Consider the following 18,746-nt stretch of genomic DNA (forward strand, 5'->3'; position numbering starts at 1 on the left):
TAGCATTTGTGTACACGCAGGTATACATGCACCTGTTTCTATTCTTAGCTACCCTAACACAACCCATGTGTTTACTTGTACCGCAATGACTCCCAGCAGTCTCTGAAATATATACTGCATCTTGTTTTTCAGGTTTCTGCTCATTTCAATAGAAGCAGTGCAAGAATCACTTCCACCGCTGCCAGTGGCTACTGTTAATCTATTAGTCCTTGTATCCCCCCCCAACTAGCAGTTTTCCGACCCACCTAACACTGCCTCGATAGCATCAGCAAAAATTCTTGCACCCTTTCTATTTAAGTGTATCCCATCCCTGTAGAAGCAATCTCTCCTGTTAACAAGTACAGTCCAGGCTGAAAAAAATTCTACCCCTTGAGCCTTGCACAATCCCTCCAGGGCCGAATTGATCTACAAGGCTCTCATCATATACTCCCTCCTATCGTGTCTGGGCAGAATTGCAGACACTTTCAAATTCAACCCTAATTCACGGCTTTTTTTCAACAGTGACCTGTACTTGCTAAGTAATTCCTCCGGTCTCCTATTCTTAATATCATTAGTTCCAACGTGTACAACTATATCACCTTTTGTGCCCTTAAAAGGTGATATCCGCTCTACGTCATCAACCTTTGCCCCTGGCAGACATACCCTGGTCCTATTCCACCTATCCTTTTTACAAAGCATGTTCCCCGTTTCCCTGACAATAGAGTCACCAACAACTACTAGTTCCTGTGGGACCAGCGCATTCTGTCTAGGGGGCTGCCTCTGTGTTGCCTGATGACCAAGTGCAAGCTCTGGCGTTGATGTGGGCAGCTGAGAGCTTGATGGGCCCCTCAATTTATTTCCTTCGAGGGCATCCACCCTGTCCTTCAAGCTCTCATAAAGGCCCATAACAACGCTGAGTTGTAGCCTAATTTCCTTGCACTCCTTACATCGTGCACACACAAAGACATCCCCCTTGGCAGTATCATGTCCCGTACCCGACTGCTCCGCAAACATCAAGCAAACAGTGCATTTTAAAAGACTGTGATTCAGAGGGCAACTGCCCCCCTCAGTTCTCCCCTGAACCACAGCACTCCCATTAGCTTGAGCCTTTTGCTTTGCAGCTCTGGTCAGAGTCATGATTCCGATTTAATTCAATAAAATTTCAAAACAAAAATTAAATCCTTAAGTTACATCCCAAAACAGTTACGTTATATATATATATATATATATACATATATATATATATTTTTTTTTTTCGGTATCTAGTGTTTTCTACGAGTTCCCTTTATACAACTTCCGTATCACGTGTACCACTATAGTTATGTATTAATTATTTGTTACGATTAAGTCGTTATATATATATAGAGTTAAAAATACAATTTAATTGACAATAAAGTTTATCAAGCATGAAGAATTACCAGTAGTGATTCTTCATGCATTAAGAATCTGCAAATAAAGGGACCACTAGGTGGCAGTGATCACAGTGTGCTGAAGTGGGATTTACTCAAAGAGGTAACTACCATCAGGGGTAAAGGGAAAAGTTATTGCTTTCGTAAAGGCGACTACGATGGTCTGAGACAGTATTTAAATTCTATACACTGGGACCAACTGATGATGTTACCAAAAGCAAATTCAAAATGGGAAGCATTCAAAGAACTTATCTTGGAAGCTACTAGGCTTTACATACCAACTAAGAAATATTGTTCAAGGTTTAGGCCTAAATGGATGTCAGATGAACTAATGAGACATCTGGCAGAGAAGAAAAATGCATGGGATACATATAAATTAATGGGTGATATGGAAGCCTCTGATAGATATAAGCTGGTCTGTAACCAAGTTACAAAGGAGGTTAGGCAGGCAAGGCAGATTACGAGAAATCTTTGGCAAAGGATGCAAAGAAAAACAGCAAAGAGTTCTTTACTCATGTAAACTCTAGAAGGAAGAGGATGAATCAGCAAACATGATATCGATGGTTCAACTGTTGATGATCCTGCTCAGGCAGCTAACAAACTAAATGAATATTTTGCATCGACATTCACACATGAGTTCTTCAGCGAGGGGAATGCTAGAGGTGCATTCAACTCTAGCAGTAAGCTACAGAATCTTGAAATAACTGGGAGTAAAGTGGAGGAGAAATTGTTGAAGATAAACACAAGAAAGGCACCTGGGGTGGACGGGATCTATCCAGTTATATTAAAGGAGGCAGCAAAGGAAGTTAAGTAAACCCTTAGCCATAATTATGAGAGCTTCCTTGGACTCAGGGGAGGTACTCATAGACTGGAGATGTGCAAATGTGACCCCAATTCACAAAGGAGGATCAAAGAATGACAAGTAATTATAGACCTGTGAGTTTAACTTCTGTTCCAGGTAAATTAATGGAGGCACTGGTTAAAGAAGCACTGCAGGATCATCTAGACAAGACATCAGTTATAGCTCGGACACAGCATGGTTTTGTTAAGGGAAAGTCTTGCCTGACCAATTTGATTGGATACTATGATGCAGTCACAAAAGAACTGGATGCAGGGAATAACTTTGATATTATATACTTGGATCTTAGAAAGGCTTTTGATACTGTTGCACATGGAAGACTGCTGCACAAATTGGAGCAGTGTGACATTGGAGGCAAATTGCTGCTATGGATAAAGGGATGGTTGAGGGGGGGAGAAGACAGAGTGGTAATCAATGGACACTGCTCATCATGGACAAATGTTATTAGTGGAGTCCCTCAGGGTTCACGTGTTGGGTCCATTGTTGTTTTCTGTATTTATAAATGATATTGATGATGGTATATGAAGCTTAATGTCCAAGTTTACAGATGATACAAAGGTTGACAGGGTTGTTAAGGACACTACTGACGCTATGCTGCTGCAACATGATCTAGAAAGGTTGAGCAGATGGGCTGAGAGGTGGCAAATGAAGTTTAACATTGACAAATGTAAAGGACATACATATGGGAAACAGTAACCCCAGAGCAACGTATCAACTCTGTGGTACTACGCTGACAGTGGTAGAGAATGAAAAGGACCTGGGGGTAATTGTGCAGGCAGATGTTAAGTTTTCTGAGCAGTGCAGACGGGCTGCAAGAGTAGCTCATGACGTCTTGTCAATGATATATAGGAAGTTTTCTAGCAGGGATAAGGAGGTGATTATTCCCTTGTATAAGGTAATGGTCAGGCCACACCTTGAGTAATGTATACAGGTCTGGAGGCCTCATTTCAAGGATGTAGAGCTGCTGGAATGAGTACAGAGAAGGGCAACAAGATTAATGAATGGAACAAAGGGTTGCTCTTACGAAGAAAGGCTAAAATTTTGCAAATTACTGTGTCTGGAGACCTGGCACCAGCAAGGTGTATATGTTTGAGCATGCTCAATGCCAATGGTTTGAGCATGCTCAATGCCAATGGGATTCTTCCTCTTGCTCAGAATAATCACCTCACAGGGCATAAATTCAAATTGAGGAAAGACAGATGTAGGATAGATGTGCAGAAATTTGCCTTTAGCCAATGGGTAGTTGGTTGGTGGAACAGACTTCCATCCCTTGTTGTGGAAGTTGATAGCCAAAATAAATTTAAGGCTCAACTGGACAGGTATTTCAAACGAACGGAGGGGTGAAGTGGAAGTGGGTTGTTTTTTTTTTTTTTTGGCTGATTCTGCATAAGCTTGCTTTCTTGCATCATATGCCTCTACTAATGCTAATTCAGCTATCCTCCAGAATTTTTCACTTCTGTGTCCACATGTGAATGTAGATGCAAATTCCCATTCAGTTTGTGAGCAACCTGAGCAAGATCAACAATTACTCCATTCATATCATTTGAATGATTCGCCCCTTTCCTTCTACAGTTTACATCTTTGCTGTTTCTTTGCCATCTTATAATCTACTTTAGCTTGCCTAACCTCTTTTATGACATGATTGCAGACTAGCTTATATCTAGTCTGCAATATATAGGCATCTGTATTGCCTGATCATTTATATACACCCATTAATTTTTCTTCACTGTCACAAGTCTCATCAGTTCATATCTAGGCACTGACAGTTGCTATAAAAAGCCTAGTAGCTTCAATGATAACATCCCTAAATGCTTCCTATTTAGAATTCACTATCGGTAACTACATCAGTCTGACCCAGTTCACATACATATTTTAAACTGCCTCAGACGGCTGTAGTCCTTTATGAAACCAAAAGCCTTTTCCTTTTTTTTCACATTAGTTACATTTTTAAGTAAATCCCACCTAGTGGGTCGTTCATCTGCAGATTCTTAATGCAGGAAGGATAACTGATAATCAGAATATGAGTGTGGCTTTCTATTGTTAACTCTCTAAGATGCTGATGTAGGAAACAATCATTCAAGAAATCCACAAAAGCCTTGCACTCTGTAAATGCCCGATCCAGTCAATATTTGGAAAGTTGAAAACCCATTATAAGACATTCTGATTTACTTGCCCATTCTATGTCTGTACAATGGTTCATTACATTCATCAGTCATTAGACCTGTGAATAAACTCCTACCCTCATTTTTGTTTTCCCCAATGCTTGTCACATCAAACTAACTCAACACTGTACTGGCCACCCATGTCCACTGGATGTACTGAATTAGATTTTGTGCTTCTTAACCGAAGGCATATCCCTTCCCCTCCTGTCCATTTTGAACACATTGTACTTCCCATATTCATATTTTGAATCCCTTATACAAGGGGTGATTATTTAATTTGTGGAGTGGTGCAAGATCTTATCTTAATTGTGTCATCTAAATTTCTATGGTTTCTCCTTCTCGAAATACTCTCCCTTGAACTCGACACTTTGACCACTGTTGCACCCACGCATTAAATGCTTCTTGCAAGCAATTTTTTGAATGACTGCAAAGTGCTTATGTTGCAGCTCTGTGAGTATCATTGGATATGTGAAACACTTGTCCTTCAGAGCATTCTTCAGATGTGGAAACAGGAAGAAATCACACAGGACTAAGTTCGGTGAATAAGGAGAATATGGCAGAACATTGGCATCTATGGCAGCGATCACTGCCCCAGCACAATATTAGCCATATGGAGCTTGACATTGTCAGCCCCCATACATTGAGAGAAACTACTTCACACTGGAAAATTCAGTCACATCATAATATGGCTGTCCTACCAAGACACTCATTACCATACACTTCATTCATCTGTTTCCAATGCATTTAAGCCCCATCCGACACAATAACGAATCACATATCAGCTGCTCTAGCTGTACATCTGACATGATACCTGCTTCAAAACAATCATCAGTGACACACAGCTAAATAAACTCTATTCACGCAACACTAGCTCAACAAGTCAAAGGACCATTTGATACAAATGGTACATATGATACAAAGGACCATTTTATTAACAACCACATGAGCATGCAGAACAGTAAGCATACCGGCATTGCAGGTGCTTGCTGGAGTGCTCCCCCTCGATTGGAGGCTATAAAAGCTGGCTTGCTCTTCTTGCACGCCGGGGGGGGGGGGGGGGGGAAGAGGTCGCTGCCACCTTCCAGGATTTTGTAATTGACCCAGCGAGTAGTACAAAAACAGAAAAAGTCCGATTACAGGCCTACCTAATCCGGGATTGGCAACAAAGGTGGACCGATACAGCAAAAAGAGAAATCACACGAAAATTCCTCCCCAACCTCAGCAAAATATACCCCAAGCAACCAGCCTGGTACTCTCCGGGGAAGCACTTGACTTCGCTGCTTACTGGTCATGGCTCCTTTAAGAAGCTGCTTGGGTTCGGCCTTGTTGAGGACCCAAACTGCATGTGTGGGGAAGTCGAGAACTGGAACCACTTGGTCTACAACTGCCCAGAATATGAAGATCTCAGAGGCATCACAAAGATACACTACCTTCCGAAAGAACTGGAATCCCACTTCATTGACACAGAAGAGGAATACAGAGCACTTTCTTAATATGCACAGGACCTCTTCAAGAGGAGAAAACTGCTAATTACCATAAATCATGTCTGACGAAAGACCACCACAAGTTAAACTGTACAAGACCATAAAATACTGTCCAATGGAGTTACTATAGAGAAAAACCCTGAGACAAGAAAGTGAAAAACACAAGAATGGGGCTTACCCCATGAATGACTAGACTGAAATCGACTCGACACTGAAGGAAAGAGACTTAACGCAGCGCAGCTGCCAAATGCCATTTGGCGACTTGAAGAGGGCAACCTAGCCTCCTTCATCTTTAATACCCCTATCCCCAGTAGGGGGAAGAGACAGTCTTACTGTCTCCTCCCCTCCTCGCCATTCCCACTTTCCCTTCTGGTGGGGCATGCCCATGCCCCACTGACTTGGGGTCGCCTCCTTTCTCAACTCCATACTTGTCCTTTTCCCCAGACTTCAGTCTCCTCACTCACTCTACCTGAACATAAGCAAGCGAATGCCCTACACATTGGAATTGATTTAATCATCTCCAAATTACATTTATCATCCATACACTCAGCCTTTCAAAAATTTAGCATTATTCCTCATCGAATTTACCAAAAAAAAAAAAAAAATATATATATATATATATTTTTTTTTTTTTTCCTCTTTTTTTTAGGTCCTAGCCGCCAAAATCTCAGGAAATTAGGCAGCAGCAGGATTTGATCTGATCAGTACTTTAAAATCATATTTATTTACTATGCTCCTAGCATTGGTGAACATACAAACATACCTCCACGGAGCGAAAGTGGGGGCAACGTTGGACCTCAGTAGGGGTCCAGCGGCTAAACGACCAGATGAACAACGGTACATGACACTACACATATACAATATCCATACACTTTTAAATCTCTGGCATTTCCCAGCAAACTGGTTCACCCACAATGAAAACAACGCGGAGACAGGGGAACCCCTGGTGCCGTTTGACCCTAAACACACTTTACACTTTAGCTCAACAAGTCCTCGAATCTTGGGGCTCTACCATTATGTATTATTACCTTTTGTGCTCATTGTCTATGTCTAGACATAATAGCTTGTTGCTTATAAGTTTGTTTACACTAATTAGTCAAATGTTCTTGCATAGTTACTATGTTTATTCTACGGGTTTTTGTTTGTTTTTTTCTCCTAGCTAGTTGGTTTTCACCTTGTGGCCAGCTTTGCTCTGGTCCTCAGCTCACACTTTTTGCCTGGCCTTTGACAAAGCTCTGTATCTGCACAGTGAAACGAGGAGATGAACTAACGTTTCAGGTGCCGCCGAAACAATATATACATACATACATACATAGCTCAACAAGTACTGGCATGTGTAGTCTGCTCAGGAGCAATCAGGGACAGCGCTTCTAGTGGCAGTGATGGAAAGTTTGTGCTTTAAACATAAATCTTGCACCAGTCTGAATTAAACGATCACTCCTCATATCTGGCATGCTGGACAGACAACTTGTGTGTCGAGACCCATTAATATTCGTGAAATCGGACAAATGCTAACTTATTGTGATTTTTTCTTGTTGAGGATGTCCTCATTTTGAATTTAAAATCAATGGTGTGAATTTAAACCAAATGAAAATAGAGTGAAAACAGAATGTATAGGCTATTAAGAATTATTATAGGAATATTAAATTTTAGAAATATTATATTTTAAGTCAGAAATTCTCTTACCTGAGATTTTTTCAGGAATGACTGCATCCATAAGATGTAATTAGAATAGTATTGAAATAAATAAACCTAGTAAGATGATGAAGGAATCTGAGTGACACCATGTTGATGTCCACATTTGATCTGATCAGTACTTCAAAATCATATTTATTTACTATGCTCCTAGCATTGGTGTACATACAAACATACCTCCAACTGTTTTTAATCTTAATAACCCTAACACAGCCCACACATTTGCTTGTTCCATGAGGACCACCAGACCTTGAAATCCCTGATACCTTGCTCTCTAGGCTGCTGAATGTTGTAAGAGATGCAGTGGAAGAATCACCTTCACCTCTTCCTGTAGTCAATCTACTTTCTAACTCACCTAATATTGCCTCAATTGCAAGCTATGTAGCATCAGCCAAATAAAAAAGTACACACTTCATCCATACCCTCCATGAATTTGTCAAGTTCTTCCTTGAATTTATTCAAACCATTCACTTCCATGACTGATGAAAGCCTGTTCCAATTAAACTTCTGCACATCTATTGCAAGCACACGCTTCTTGATTAGACCAGGGTTCGAGCCTGTCACCACCAAATACGAAGGATGCGGAAAGGTCCGGGAATGACCACCGCATATCCCGGAGCAATATGGCCTTAGTTGCTAATGCTCCTAAAAACCAAATAACAAACAAACATCTATTGCAACCATCCTTCATCAACTTAAATTATGCCCCCTCTTGTGTAATCTCAGAAAGAGTAAAAATGCCATTCACATTCAGCTTACTCAATCCATTCAAGGCCTCAAACACCTCAATCAGATCACCCTGCAAGTGTCTAGTCTCCAGATGTTGCAATTTGCAGAACTGAAGCCCTTCTGAGTAAGAGCACCCTTTTGTTCCCTTCAGTCTGGTTGCCCTCCTCTGCACCCATTCAAGCAGATCTACATCCTTCCTAAAGTGAGGTCTCCAAACCTGTACAATACTCAAGATGTAGCCTAACCATGGCCTTGTACAAAGGAATAATCACCAGCAAAGTTTCTGTACATCATTGACAAAACCCCATGAGCTGTTCTGTACTGCTCATGGGATTTCCTGCACAAAGGAGAAATTACACATTTAACGAATGTGTAATTTCTCCTGTAAAATGTGTAAACCTTCAAAAAGAATTCAAATTTATTAAACTGGACAATTGGTATAGTGATAAAACAAAAGTAGTTTATTAACATTGCAATGTTCATTTTTCTGTTGCTCATGGAGGTAGCAGTGACATTAACCAACATCTACATAACCAGAAACACAAGAAGGCTGAGAAACTTTGAATTCAGTTCAAAGCATCGGCTCGTTTATCCTAGGACGTGATGAAGAAAGGGATAAAATTGCAGCATGTGAAGCTCTTGTTGCCTATCATACCGTGCATCACAATCTAAGTTTTTGTACAAATGACTACTAGTCAAAATTGATAAAAAAGATTTATCAATCAAATTTACAGACATACTGTATTATATACCAAACAATATGGCCTAAGTTGCTGATGTGCCTAAAACCTTAAAACAACCAACAACCCAACAATAACCAACCGTTACATCCAAGTAAAACAATAATTAACAGTGCATATCAAAAACTAAAGACTATGCTGGAGAAATATAACTGTCTATCAGACATGATTATTACTGCATGCAGTTAAATGCTTTCTTTCCCAATTTCATATACTGGAAGCATATTAAAATTCACACTGAATTAATTCTAATAGATTTCTTAATATTTAAATTATTTTTTTGTTCTTATACGGGATCTACCAGCAAACCACTAGAAGAGGGTTTCTTAATCTTTTTGTACAGTTAACTCCCTTATTCTCTCCTCTTTCAAAATTTGCAAATGAAATAGACATTCATATAATTCAATTATGAAAAGACCCTGCTATTTAAAGCCATATTTTTGAACATTAAAACTCGAAAATGAGCAGGGAAAGCAAAAAATAAATAAAAAGGTGTAATTTAGGAAGTTTTCCTATCTCTCCAAAGCACGCAAGTCTCACTGTTAAGAACCTTAATAAAAATTATTACACATTGCAACATATTGTGAAATGATCCCCTAAGTGCCACACAATCCATAAGAATTAATAAAGGATACTTGTCAAAAATTCATTTTTTTTTATTAATATTATGATTAAAGTTTTCAACATATGCTTTTCACACATTTACATAAGTAGAGACACAAATTAAGTATGACTCCACTAGAAATGAGTCATTGCAACTAATATCACCCATGGCATTGCACGTGTGTGAATTTTTCACATTTTAAATTTTGGATGTATTAAAACTGACATAAATTATATTATTTTCAGGTTGAAGATTTTTAATTTTAATTCTCTGTTTATATTCCGGGACGACCAAACGGTCAGAGATTTATACAGGTTTGCACATTTACACATTTCATATTACAGCTTTCTCATTAATGTGAGTTATTTTGTGTCTATTCATATAGGACAATCTGTTAAACAACTTTCCACATATTTCACATATAAAAGGCTTCTCATTTGCATGAGTTCTTCGGTGCACTTCAAGGTCTGATGATACCGCATATGATTTGTCACATATTTCACATTTGAAAGGTTTTACCGTTGCATGATTTATTTGGTGTACTTTGAGATTTGATGTTTGTGCAAATGATTTGCCACATATTTCACAAGTGAAGGGTTTCTCCTTCGTGTGAATCCTTTGGTGTCTTGTCATATCAGATGATTTGGAAAATGAAACTCCACACGTTTCACATTTAAAAGGTTTTTCATTTGTGTGAATTCTTCTGTGTACTTTGAGGTTCGACGTCACTGAAAATGATTTTCCACATATTTCACAGATGAAAGGTTTCTCCTTCGTATGAATTCTTTGATGCCTTTTCATATCAGATGATTTAGAAAATGAAACACCACACATTTCACACGTGAAAGGTTTCTCATTTGAGTGAATTCTTCCATGTACTTTGAGAGTTGACTGGCGTGAAAATGGCTTTCCACATATTTCACATATAAAAGGTTTCTCATTTTTATGAATTCTCTGATGCCCTCTCATAACAGATGAGCTGGCAAATGAAACACCACATATTTCACAAGTAAAAGTTTTCCCAAATGTGTGTAATCTTTGGTGTTCTGTAAAAGATGAATATCGAGAAAAAGATTTTCCACACAGTTCACAAACGAAAGGTTTCTCATGAATATGAGCTCTTGCATGTTTTCTTGCATCAGATGAAGAGGAAGATGATATACCGCATAGATCACACGTAAAATTCTCTTTAGTGTTGTTAATTCTTATAGAGTCTTTTATATGCAATGGTTGTGAAAGCAGCTCCTCAGATATTTCACAGGTTACATGACTGTGTTCCTGATTGCTAAGTATAGTAGACATCAGACAAGAGGTTTTGGAAAATTCAAATTCCTTGTGCTTCCAATAAATGTGCTGTTTTAGGAAGAAGTTTGATTTTATCTTGATGTGGAGTTTTTGATACAGCTATAAGATTATTAGAATATGGTTTTTTTCACACTTCATGATTTCTTTTTTCCAGAAGATTATGTGGAAGTATTTCTAAACAAGGATATTCCAGCACTTCATCCCTACAATGCCAACCTTCACAGTGAAGAAGCAGGATTCAAGTTGCAATTTAATCTTCATACAATGGAAAAAGAAAATGTATACATAAATGCAGCATTATAGTGTACAAGATAATCATCTGTTTCTAATTTCAAAGAGTGATTAATCTATTGTCTTTCCAAAAATTACCGATCTGTGTTTGCAAAATGAAGCATGTTTAAATGAGCTTATTTTCTTTTTCACTGGCATATTACATCTGTATACACACTCTCAATATAACAAACTTATCTTTTCTCTTTTACAAAAAGTACCTATATTCATATGGTTTCTTCTGTTGCTGATGGTCAACAAACGGTTAAGGCATCTGTCTTTCACCATCTGCAAGAAAAATACAATTTTTTTTTTTTTTTTTTTTTCATTATATGCAGGTTTTAATATTTTAAAATCAACAGAATGCATATGTACTAACTTTTATAATTACATGTTATATTACATCCTTTATTACAACATGCAATTAAATGTCAAAGGATGTGGTAATCCAACTTTATATGTTAGGCATCATGTAGGCTCAACAACATCTCTATTTTAGAAGTTGATCACAAAGAATTTATTTTATTTATTTTTTTTTATATAAAATGCAGTGGTCGTCATACTGACATCGTTTACAAAAAAGACAATCTAAAGTTATAAACTCTATGGGCTTAGACATAGTCAGCTCAAGTGCACTACACACCGGCATCACAAACACAGAGGAAACCTGGATGATTATGACTTTCTGAATAGCTTGTATCACAAAAAAGTGTTTGTTAATGCTTAGCTATGGTGATTGCTCAAAGGCCACATGATGGCCATTGCTCGCATTAGAATTTAATTTCTAATACAAACTTACTGGCTGTGATCCTAGGATAATATATGCTGGCATGAGTATGCATATTACTAAATCATTAAGAGTTAACTAAATGACTTTTCTAACACTACAGAAAACTTTCCCATGGACTTACTGCAATTGATCAGTTATATAAATTCAACCACATGACATATGTCTATAACTTATGCATGTAGATACTGTTATTGTAATTCTTAATAGCATTGCTTCAGCAAATTTGCAACTCCACAATATAAAACAACCTAAATTGAATTTAGTATCAATCAGATAATCATTTATAATATTGAACAGATAGAAAATAAATTTTTATTTCTAAGTAACACACTGAATTGTGTTAAAAGCCTAAAAGAAGACAAATTTATTTATTTTTTTAAGTAATACACTGCAAGCATAATGTTTCAAATGACAAGCAGATGCCATTGCCCCCCCCCCATGCTTTTGCTACTTTGTTCCACATGAATTTGTCAATTTCACGCTTATTTTGCAAATTTAAGAAAAAAAAGAATAAAGTTAATTTCTAAAAAACAGAACATGCTGTCTTCCAATAATAATGTTCCATGTGACAATCAAGTGCCATTATCATGTGCTCTCATTACTTTCTTAAATTGTGAGCTGCTCCATATGCAATTTCAGATAACTGAACCTTCATATAACAATAATTTTTTGAATGAATAGTTAAGGAAATTGACTAAAAGTGCTAAACAGTTAAAATAAAATTTTAATTTCAAAACAATATGCTGTGTTTTCTTAGGAGCAGACATTCAAACATTCCAACAACAATCATCTAAATGATGCTTTTAAAACCAATAAATTTTTCCATGCATTAGGATTAGTAGAGGCATATGATGCAAGAAAGCAAGCTCATGCAGCATCAGCCAAAAAAAAAATGCTCCCATTTCATCCCTCTGTTCGTTCCAAAATACCTGTCCAGCTCAGACTTAAATTTATTAGGCTATCAACTTCCACAACAAAAGATGGAAGTCTGTTCCACCAATCAACTACCTGCTGGCTAAAAGCAAATTCCACACATCTATCCTACGACTGTCTTTCCTCAATTTGAATTTCTGCCCTCTCAGGTGATTTTTCTAAGCAAGAGGAAGAATCCCATCAGCATTGAGCATGCTCAAACCATTCAAGGCTTTATACACCTCAATCAGATCACCTCGCAGGCGCCTAGTCTCCAGACACTAATCTGCAAAACTTAAGCCTTTCTTCGTAAGAGCAACCCTTCGTTCCATTCACTAATCTTGTTGCCATTCTCTGTACTCATTCCAGCAGCTCTACATCGTCTTGAAATGAGGCCTCCAGAACTGTATACAGCACTCAAGGTGTAGCCTGGCCATTGCCTTATACAAAGGGATAATCACCTCCTTATCCCTGCTAAAAAACATGACAAGCAGCTGCCATTGCCCCCCCCCATGCTTTTGCTACTTTGTTCCACGTGAATTTCCAAATTTCAAGCTTATTTTGCAAATGATACGTTACTCTAGGGTTACTGCTTCCCAGATGTAGTACTTTACATTTGTCAATGTTAAACTTCATTTGCCACCTCTCAGCCCATCTGCTCAACCTTTCCGGATCCTGTTGTAGCAGCATAGCGTCAGTAGTGTCCTTAACAACCCTGCCAACCTTCATATCGTCTGCAAACTTGAACATTAAGCCTAATATACCATCATCAATATCATTTATAAATACAGAAAACAATAATGGACCCAACTCTGAACCCTGAGGGACTCCACTAATAACATTAGTCCACGATGAGCAGTATCCATTGATTATCACTCTCATTCTTCTCCCACTCAACCATCCCTTTATCCATAGCAGCAATTTGCCTCCAATGCCACACTGCTCCAATTTGAGCAGCAGGCTTCCATGTGCAACAGTATTATAAAGCCTTTCTATGTTCCATGCGTTCTGTATAATAGCTCGACAATCACACTATATCCGTTTCTCGATGATTCTTACTAATTATGAGTGGCAGCTCATGTCGATCAAATTAATGTCAAGTACACATCACCATGACATAAACTAAATATTATATGGAATTTACGATCTATTAATACCTAACCTCCTTAAGATAATTTAACCTCGTGAGGTACAGAAATGATGAAGGATTACGTGAGGTACAGAAATGACAATACTGACACAACGGAAACAAAATGGTACAGAGGAACTTTATTCAAAAATGGCAACATAGCACTGGCTGCCATGATACAGATGCATCACTGCCAAAGATGGAACAAACGAAAGAGGTGGTCCTCAGTAGGAGATATGACCACCCCTAATGTCGATGTCCATACTTAGAACAATGTTGTTGATAAGTTCTTGCGGTAACATCGTCCATTCCTCTGTCAGCACCATCTTCAGCTGGTGAACATTTTCTGGTGGGTGTGGATGTGCCGCTAGGCTTCTCCCCAGAGCATCCCAGATGTGTTTGATGGGATTTAGATCAGCAGAATGGGCAGGCCAATCCAAACAAACAATGTCCTCACTTTCCAAATGAATCTCAACAGCTGCAGTGCAATGGAGCGTGGTGTTATCATTCATAAACACGAACTCGGGGCCAATGGCACCTCGGAACAGATGCACACAGGGAAGGATTACCTCAGTACAGTAGCGTGCACTGGTTACGGTACCGCCTTACAGTATCTGGGGTTGTGTACGTCCATCGAAGATAACGCCTTCCCAGATCAGAACACCTTGACTACCATATTGACCCCTTTCAGTGATGTTGGTGGGGTGATACCATGTGCCAACCTCTCGCCAGATTAGCTACCATTCAGAATCGCTGCTGAGACTGAATCTACTTTCATCAGTAAAGAGTACCTTAAGTAAAGATTTTGTGGCTGTAACCTTTATAAACAGTGCTGGTCCTTAAGATTTGCACACCAGTGTATTATTATTTTCAGGCAATACAAAATATATTACCTGAAAATAATAATTAAAAATTAATAATAATTACCTATTTCCATTATCATTTTTATAACTATCTACTTTTATTCTAAGTGGGAAGCATTCAAGGAATTAATCGCAGAAGCTACTAAAAGTTTGATACCTATTAAGAAATATTGTTCAAGGTTTAGGCCTAAATGGTTATTAAATGAACTAATGAAACTTGTGATAGAGAAGAAAAATGCATGGGATGCATATAAATTATCAGGCAACACAGAAGCCTATGGCAGATATAAGCTAGTCTGTAATCAAGTCACAAAGGAGGTTAGGCAGGCGAAGGCAGATTACAAGAAATCTTTGGCAAAAGATGCTAAGAAAAACAGCAAGGATTTCTTTACTTATATAAACTCTAAAAGGAAGGGGATGAATCTGATTGGTCCACTTGATATCGATGGTTCGAACGTTGATGATCCTGGTCAGAGAACAAACAAACTGAATGAGTATTTTGCATCTACATTCACACATGAGGAGTTATTAAGGTTTGAAAATGCCAGAAGGTTATCAAATTGTAGCAGTGTGCTTAAATGATTTTGTAATAACTGAGAGCAAAGTGGAGGATAAATTGTTGAAGTTAAACATAAGAAAGGCACCTGGGGGTGGATGGGATCTATCTAGTTATATTAAAGGAGGCAGCAAAGGAAGTAAGCAAACCCTTAGCCATAATTATGAGAGCATCCTTGGACTTGGGGGAGGTCCCCACAGATTGGAGATGTGCAAATGTATCCCCAATTCACAAAGGGGCATCGAAAGGTAACACGAGTAATTACAGACCAGTTAGTTTAACTTCTGTTCCGGGGAAAATAAGGGAGTCACTGTTAAAGATGCATTGCAGCATCATCTAGACAAGACTGCAGCAATAATTCAGACACAGCATGGGTTTGTTAAGGGAGAGTCTTGTCTAACAAATTTGATTGGTTATTATGATGTGGTTACAAAGGAACTGGATGCAAAAAGTAATTTTGATATCATATACTTGGATTTCAGGAAAGCTTTTGACACTGTTGTAGAATGGAAGACTATTGTACAAATTGGAGCAGAATGGTATTAAGGGTAAGTTGCTACAATGGATAAAAGGATGGTGAGTGGGAGAAGACAGAGGGTGGTAATCAATAGGTGTTACTCTTTGTGTACTAATGTTATTAGTGGAGTCCCACCGATTTCGGTCCACTGTTGTTTTGTATATTTATCAATGATATTGATATGAAGGTATATCAGGCTTAGTGTCGAAGTTTGCAGATGATACAAAGGTTGGCAGGGTTGTTAATGACAGTAATAGCAGTGTGCTACTGCAACAGGATCTAGATAATTTGGGCAGATGGGCTGACATGTGGCAACTGAAGTTTAACCTCGACAAATGCAAGGTACTGCATATGGGTAGAAATAACCCCAGAGAAATGTACCAACTGTGTGGTACTACACTTAAGGTAGTAGAAAATGAAAAAGAACTGGGGAGTAATTGTGCAGTCAGATATGAAGTTTTCTGAGCAATGCAGACAGGCTGCCAGGGCAGGTCATGGGGTTTTGTCAATGATATATAGGAATTTTGCTAGCAGGAAAAAGGTGATTGTCCCTCTATATAAGGCAATGGTCAGGCCACGCCTTGAGTACTGTGTACAGATCTGGAGGTCTCATTTTAGGAAGGATTTAGATTTGCTTGAGGGTGTACAGAGAAGGGCAACAAGATTGGTGAGGGTAATGAAGGGATCCTCTTACCAAAAGAGGCTTAAGTTCTGCAAACTGCAGTGGCTGGGCACCTGCGAGGTGATCTGATTGAGGTATATAAGGCCTTGAATGGGTTGACCACGCTGAAATTTGATGGAATCCTTCCACTTATTCAGATTACGAACCTAAGGGAGCATAAATTCAAATTAATAAAAGACAGATGTAGAATTGATGTGCGGAAATTTGCCTTTAGCCAGCGGGTGGTTAATTGCTGGAACAAACTTCCATCTGTCGTTGTGGAAGTTGATAGGTTAAAAAAATTTAAGGAGGAACTGGACAAACATTTAGAGGGATTTGTTTTGTAAATTTTTGGCTGATGCTGCATAAGCTCATACACTTGCTTTCTTGCATCACATGCCACTACTACTATTATCAAATTCTTATGTAGTGAGGAAATTGTTTTTATTCTTTCTGAAGAAAAAATAAACAAAAAATTTACCGCGAGTACGTAGTACATTGCTAGTACAGAGACCGGCAGATACAGTGAGTTTCGCGCATGTTGCGTAACAATTCCCAACACGGACCGGCAGATATAGAGGGGAGAAATTCTGTATGCATCAACCATCCATACTCCAGTAATCCTGCACTTTAGTGCAGGATTACTGGAGTATGGATGGTTGATGCGCTTGTTTTCTTTTTTTTTTTTTCTCTGATGTAAGCCTGCTTTCTTGCATAATTTTCCCGCTACTATTAATACACCATTATTAAAACGTACAAGATTTAATAGTAAGATGCCAAGTAGACTTAGTAGCTTTTCTATAACAGTAAACCATGTATATAAAGTGCTTAGCATCATAAATGCGCCTTAGTCATAACAGTAAACCTTAAAATACCTAACGTTTGAGATTAAAACTTACCTAAATGATTTTTCCTAATACTAGTGGAAAAACTTATAGTAAAACTTAAGCCACTGAAAACAATCAGAAGTAGAAACATATCGCAATTGCTTTCCATTACTCAGAGCGCAGCAACCCTTAGAAACCGCAAACACATTGAATGACTACAACCGAAACGCACGGGGAAAATGATTGTCATACTCTCGTTCACAAAACGTTTTCTCACTTCATAAATCTCCAGTCAGTGTTGCAAAAACTAATGCTGTTTTTTTACTAATACATATTTAAAGTGATTTTTACCTGCCAAGGTCAATGAACTTTATTTGAAGGTTAATTTTAAAAATTCAAAGCAACTTAGGCTATGAGGCAAGCAATGCAAATTGCATGCCTGGATGCCAAACACCCAAGCCACTACATGGAATGGGTTTCAAAACGTTTTTTAAATGGTTATAATTACAGAAATAACTAGAGCAGCGTTTCCCAAACTTTTTAGTTACGGAACACTTTTCATCTCACAATATATTTACGGAACACTTAGAAAACACAAGTTCAGCTGGATCCAAAGACCTGTTTGCTAATATTTTATTACATACATTAGCATTAGTAGAGGCATATGATGTAAGAAAACAAGCTTATGCAGCATCACCCAAGAAAAAAAAAAAACAAAAAACGCTCCCATTTCACCCCTCCGTTCGTTCGAAATACCTGTCCAGCTCAGCCTTAAATTTATTAGGCTATCAACTTCCACAACAAAAGATGGAAGTCTGTTCCACCAATCAACTACCCGCTGGTTAAAGGCAAACATCCGGACATCTATCCTACATCTGTCTTTCCTCAATTTGAATTTATGCCCTCTCAGGTGATTATTCTAAGCAAGAGGAAGAATCCCGTCAGCATTGAGCATGCTCAAACCATTCAAGGCTTTATACACCTCAATCAGATCACCTCGCAGGTGCCTAGTCTCCAGACACTGTAATTTGCAAAACTTTAGGCTTTCTTCGTAAGAGCACCCCTTTGTTCCATTCACTAATCTTGTTGCCCTTCTCAGTACTCGTTCCAACAGCTCTACATCCTTCTTAAAATGAGGTCTCCAGACCTGTATACAGTACTCAAGGTGTGGCCTGACCATTGCCTTATATAAGGGGATAATCACCTGCTTATCCCTGCTAGAAAAATTCCTGTATATCATGGACACGACACCATG

At 38.5% G+C, this 18,746-nt stretch overlaps 1 protein-coding gene across 1 annotated transcript; it reads right to left on the minus strand.

Moving 5' to 3' along the window:
• Positions 1-9,962: 9,962 nt before the first annotated feature.
• LOC150091930 (uncharacterized) lies at positions 9,963-10,983 on the minus strand. The gene has a single exon (XM_090386185.1). It carries the CDS (start codon positions 10,961-10,963, stop codon positions 9,995-9,997), a length of 969 nt encoding a protein of 322 aa, XP_090242311.1. The 5' UTR covers positions 10,964-10,983; the 3' UTR covers positions 9,963-9,994.
• Between the last annotated feature and the right edge of the window lie 7,763 nt (positions 10,984-18,746).

Source organism: Mastigoproctus giganteus, chromosome 1 (assembly GCF_048544385.1).
Source record: "Mastigoproctus giganteus isolate SK-2022 chromosome 1, ASM4854438v1, whole genome shotgun sequence".
NCBI classification, from domain to species: Eukaryota; Metazoa; Arthropoda; class Arachnida; order Uropygi; family Thelyphonidae; genus Mastigoproctus; species Mastigoproctus giganteus.

Bases quoted from the DNA above. Each gene is read 5' to 3' on its own strand.
- LOC150091930 (XM_090386185.1), bottom strand. From the start codon at position 10,963: ATGTCTACTATACTTAGCAATCAGGAACACAGTCATGTAACCTGTGAA.